A 6120-nucleotide genomic window follows, 5' to 3' on the forward strand; every position below is an offset into this window, starting at 1 on the left:
TCTAAGATTAAAGTCAAAATTCTGAGGAAAAAAAAACAGAATTCTGACTTTTTTTCTCAGAATTGTGAGACAAACGTCAGGAATATGATTTTAATCTGAAAATTCTGAGAAAAAAGTCAGAATTCCTAAATTAAAGTCAGAAATCTGTGTCAAAAGTTGGAATTCTGAGATCAAAGTCAGAATTTTATTTTATTTTTCCCTAGTGGCCCTTGTCTTCTTTCATCAGATATATCTGTGCCAATTTGAGTCATTAAATGAGCCCCTTCAGACATGAATAAGAATATCTGTCAAGACCCTTTTTTTACAAAGGGTTAAATCCATTTTACTGACCTATACTCAGTAAAAATAGTTTTCGGCCCAAATAAAGATTAGTACTAAAAATAGCAGATYCATGCTGTCACATGAAGCCCTATATTTGTAAAAAGGAGTGCAAACTTAATTTTGTTGTCATATAGGCCAAAACAAACACGTCCTCTAAATCAGGCTAACTGACAGTTAACACACTGATCACAGACAGAGGAGACATACCAGTTGCAGCCACGCATTCGTGATTAACACTTGATTCTTCTCATCCTAGAGGGGAACAACAGGAGACAGAACCATTAGCAGCAAGTAGATGTGACTGGAAACAGATAATAAATGAGAAAAAGCTGCAGGGAACAAGAAACCCCAAAAATAATTCTGCATGGCTGGTAAACGTTAAGCGTGAGATCAGGAGACGGATCGGGCCATGAAGTCAAACTGCAGCCCATATGAGTCAGAGCTGGCATGTTCTCTGAATGACAACGATGCGCTGCTGCTTCTTTTATGTGATGCTGTACATGTGTGCCATTTTAAGAAACGTAATAAGGTAACAGAGTGGAATGGGAGCAAGCTGGATCACTTTATACAGGCAGGAGTCAATGAGAGTGTAAAGAAAGGTGGAGACTGTTAGTTTAGCCATTTATTCTGACAGCAGGAACACCCACATCCTGCAGGGTTGATACGATGCCAAACAGTTYCATACAGAATAATACAAGAGAAAAGGTTAAAAAATAAAGACAAGTAAGAATGGGAAAAGGGAGAAATAAACATGTGATTGTTCAAAACAGAAACCAAAGGAGAAGCCAAACGGCTGAATCACAAGTCCTGGCAACACATTTGGACAAATATAATAAAAAGGCATATATGAATACTTCACAGCTGCATTTCAAACCATTTGGGTTTTATTTTGTGACTCTTTTAGGGACATGGAGTYACTGTTATAACTTTATCACATCATCTTCAATCCATAACTGAATCTGGAACCATTCAGCTGCTTCAACCCTTAGAAAATGTTTCCTTTTATGTTGCTCCGATAAAATCTGGACATTTTATCGGAGCACTGCTTTTCTTTCTGCCTGTTTCTCACCAACAGGCACACAAATCCTATCTCATCAACCATGTCTGGTTCCTGTTGTTTCAATCTGAGTTTTTTTTTTCTCTCAAGACATTTTAGAGCTTTTTATGTTGTAAAACATTTTAATTCTTTTTTTTGTAACCTAATTGGACATGTTAATAGTTTTAGTATGTCAGTCCTCTTTACAATAAAGACGTGCTTTATAATAATCTGTTCTGGTCATTCTGGCTGTTAAGGCCATCCTGTCAGAAAAAAAGAAAAGACGACAACATTATAAATAGGGCTGCACAATATATTGAACATTAATCATCATTGTGATAACAACTTGTGCAATAGGCATATCACAAAAAACTGCATGAACTGCAATAAATGTTTGGCTCAGAAGTTTGCATTTATGAGTTCTGTCATTCAGACAGAAGCTTGAATTACAGTATTTCACCAATGAAATGGAGCCCTTCACATATTTGATGAATTGGATGAATCTCTTCATATTTAAAAATAAAAAAGTCATGGAAAGGGTTAGTTTTTTTTTTTTGCTCTGAACGCAGAACAGAAAGACATCAACACTACACATGTATTTGTTCATTTATCACAACTCATATCATTATCGCAATATTAAGCACTGTTATCGCACATCACAGGTTTTCCTAATACCGTGCAGCCTTATTTATAAATGTGTTATTTAACTCAGAATGTTATTTGGAATCATATGGAAATATTTAAGTAAATGTTATGATGAATTTACAGATGCAAACTAGATTATTTTAATCCAATTAAATATAATTTTCTGATCTGTCGTGGTGAAGTGAGAGCTGAGCCAGAAGACGAAGCTCTTGGTTTACCGGTCGGTCTACATTCCTACCCTCATCTATGGTCACTTTGGGTAGTGAAAGAAAGAACAAGAGTGTGGATAAAAGTGGCCGAAATGAGTTTCCTCTGCAGGGTGTCTGGGCTCTCCCTTAGAGATAGGCTGAGAAGCTCAGTCATTTGGGAGRGACTCAGAGTAGAGCCGCTGCTCCTCCACATCGAGAGGAGCCAGTTGAGGTGGTTCATCTGGTTAGGATGCCTCCTGGACACCTCCATGGTGAGGTGTTCTGGACACGTCCCACTGGGAGGAGACCCAGAGGAAGACCCAGGACACGCTGGAGGGACTATTTTCTCAGCTGGCCTGGGAACACCTTGGGATTCCCCCAGAGGAGCTGGTCCAAGTGGCTGGGGAGAAGGATGTCTGGGTCTCTCTGATTGGCTCCTGCCCCCACGACCCGACCACCTTTAAGCAGAAAAAAATGGACGGAATGGACGGATAAACAGAATTTAGATCTATTTCATTATTTCTGTAGAAATGAACCTATTTATTTTTTACCCAAACTCTCCATTCAAACAGTGCCGCTGTACTTCTATGAAGCACTAGCAATTAGAAAATAACTGCCTGTTAGAAGTTTTAATCACTTATCCCTCTATTTGGAGAGAGAACGCATTTCAAATAATCATCACCCAAATCCCCACTCTTCATTCTCTAATAATTCACACATAGAAAGTGAGGTTTCAAAGGCTTTTGTTCCATTTCTTTGCCTTTCAACTGTCAGTCAGTCACTAAAAAGATATAATTCTTCAGATAAAAAGAGACGTCAAGGAAACTCTAAAGCAAAACCCTTTGGATCAAAGTCCTCAGAATTCCAACAATCCCTTGAGTGAACATGAAAATATGCTCTCAGGCTCATATGATATCAGGTGTCTACTTACAAAGAAAACAAATAAACCAAACATTAAGAAAGAAGCTGGTTTATGAATGTAGCAACATTTTTCTGTGAATCCTGAGTCGGGATAATCGGGGCTTTTAATGAGCTCCACAAACGATAACAGTTTTGTCATCAGTGACAGGGAAAACAGCAGACGTTCTTTCTCTTGTTCTTCCTCGTTAAAATCAATTCTCACACWCTTGCCCACCTCCTTTCTTCTCCTCGCCTCCTCACTCCCTCCTCCCTCCACACTTCAGCCTTATCTCCACCTGTCTTTTCTGATATGTGCCTCCTTCCTCTCTGCTGCTCAAACAGAACAGCCTCCCGTTGTGAGATTTTTATATTTCTGTCATTTTGGTGGGTAATACTGTTCAGATATTGATTTGGTTTTGCCTCAGAATCACTGGTTTTGATTTGTGCCTGACCTCCCTGCTGTGGTGTTTGTTGGATTTGACTCAGGTATAATAAGCTGTAACACGTAGTTCCTCTATAAACACTGATCTCTGCTTATATGTGCTTTTAGACAGGTTGATGAGATRCACACATGGCATTTGTTGAAAGCAGCTTATGGGTTTTTTCATTGCCAGTCATCACTCATTGTACTGTCAAGGAGAAAACCATTTTACATACATATGGATTGATGCTTTCCTGTAAACTATCTTGTAGATTGCATCAGAATGGCTTTTCATCTGTGGAATTGATCTCTTACAGTATTCCCTGCAGGGTAAAATGGGATCATTCAAAACCTCCTTTATTTATTCACTTATTTTTATGTAATTCAGAGTTCTTATTTCAAATTAAAAAGTAGTGAAGAAAATAAATCAAATATAAAGATTTTTTTCAACTCAATTCAAAAAATATTCATTTCATTAAAAAACTATATACAATAAGAAAAAATAAACCAAGAAAATAAACAAATCAAAATAACATGAAAGGTAGCAGAAGAAGAATAAATCTTATCATGTCTGCCCCCTTTATCCTCAGAATATATTCAAACAAAACATAATTTACAAAACAATATTAAATAAAAAATAAAATAAAAATAAAAATAAATAAAAACAACAACATAAAATTTAGATTTACTCCAAAAAATTTTAGATTTACTCCAAACATTGGAAAGATAAGATTTTATTTTTATGGTTCAAAAGATGTGAATGAATTTCTGCTTGAACATCTGTGTGTTCATGCTTCACAACTGAGAACCTTTCTTTCTCAAGCTTTACTGAACTAAATGTAAAGTCTGAAGTGTGAAACTGTTCTCCCACTTGTGCAAAAAAAAACAAACAAACAAACAAAAAAAACAGCAAACCGATCCATCAAACCGTTATAAGTGGAGGAACACAAAGATGTCTGGTCAGCAGATTTAGCAGCAGCGATGAAAAAAGAAAGAAGAAAGAAAGGAACACAACTCTTGCTTAAAATCCTCCTCCCTAAACCGTAGGTGTATTTTTACAGACCTTTCCTGGTGTTTTCACTGTGAGCGGTCTGTGCTCTCTGTCAGGGTTTCTGGTCCTGATCTCAGTCTGTGAGCATCAACCCGCCCCAGTTTCATGCTAACCAAGTTACCCGGGAGCAGATGGAGAAATCAAAGGCCACGTTCCACACAAACACACACATACACAATCAGCTTTACATTATTCACAACTGCCCAGTAAGCATTAATTCATCTGCTTTGCCAGCTTATTCATAATTTATTGAGCCAGCAAACAGCATGTTTAGCACCAATACATTATAGGAAAGATAAAAAGTTGCAATGCAACAATATTTAAGGGSGATCTATTATGAAAAAATTCACTTTTTACATGTCTTTATACTTCAGTTTGGGTCTGTACTGCTTCTAGAAACAGTCTAAATGCCAAAAAGTACTCCCAGCTGTTTTTTTTGGCAATATGTAAATGTTTTAGTGTCAGCAAATGAGCTGTTCCAAGAACCTGTGGATTGTTACGTCACAATCCAGGTAGCAAAGCCTAAGACGAGCCCAGCCCCTCACCTGGTAACCCAAGTGGAGACTCCGCCCAAAAAGCAAAGACCAAGTTTGTTCTGCTGTTTTAACAACAGKCACGGAGAACAGAGATGAGTGGCCTAATTTTATTTTTGATGGCAATCTCCCTGAAATGTTGCCAAAGAAAGTTGTAGTTTACACAAAGTATTTCAGGATGGACTTTGAAAACTGCTAACAGCACACAGCAGGATTTGCCCAAGGACTTTCAACTGAAGGAAACTTCTGTCTCTACTTTTCATCACAAACATGCAGATGGAACATGATTTGTCATTTAGCACAAACTAGTGCTTAACAATAGCGCATGGTTATGATYGACAACAGAGGAGGCGAGCACCTTTGAGACCCTGCAGCCTGCAGACTTCTGTGTCGGGAGCCTCCAGGCTGCAGCCAATCTGTTCAGCCTTCCCCCTCCACAACACCGGCCTCGAGAAGCAGCGACGGACACGCGTTGGCCTCCCCGGGCACCAGTCTGTTGCTACCAAGCAATGGCCCAGGGTGGCCCAGGGTGGCCGCACGGCGCGCTTCCTGTCATGGTTGATTGCGCTGGATGAGGCTGCAGCCAGGAGTCTCCAGGCTGCAGCAGCATGGATTATGACCGCCTCAATGTTTGTCTTCACCAGCTTCAGGAAGTGGCGACAGACACACATTGGCCTCCCAGGCACCAAAGCGTCAGGCTTCAGGCGGACATTCTAGTCTGTCCCAACCAAGTCCTCACTTGGCGTGACCGCACTGCACGCAGCCTGTCTACTTTTGGTGAAGCCATTTTCACATATCTGAAGTGCTGACATAAGTTGTGTTAGTAGGGCGGCGCTTGGGAGGGCGTGGCCAACAACAACTTGTTTGCATAAACAGCTCATTCTGAAAGGAGCTCAGAACAGGCAGAACAGACCAGGTGAAATCTGATTATTTGAAAAAGGATTTTGTGTATTAAACCTAATAAAAGTGTTTTGCATAGCCCACAGATGTATCGCTCAAGGAACCATAACTGGTCCCCTTTAAAT

At 39.4% G+C, this 6120-nt stretch overlaps 1 protein-coding gene across 1 annotated transcript in view; it reads right to left on the minus strand.

Moving 5' to 3' along the window:
* Positions 1-6120, minus strand: part of LOC106535357 (neuronal acetylcholine receptor subunit alpha-7) — a 36679-nt gene that overhangs the window by 21220 nt on the left and 9339 nt on the right. Inside the window, exon 3 of the mRNA XM_014032353.1 lies at positions 529-573. Coding sequence (XP_013887807.1) covers positions 529-573 — 45 coding nt within the window. The remainder of the gene's footprint in view (positions 1-528; positions 574-6120) is intronic.

The sequence above is a fragment of the Austrofundulus limnaeus genome, unplaced genomic scaffold (assembly GCF_001266775.1).
Source record: "Austrofundulus limnaeus strain Quisiro unplaced genomic scaffold, Austrofundulus_limnaeus-1.0 Scaffold1427, whole genome shotgun sequence".
NCBI classification, from domain to species: Eukaryota; Metazoa; Chordata; class Actinopteri; order Cyprinodontiformes; family Rivulidae; genus Austrofundulus; species Austrofundulus limnaeus.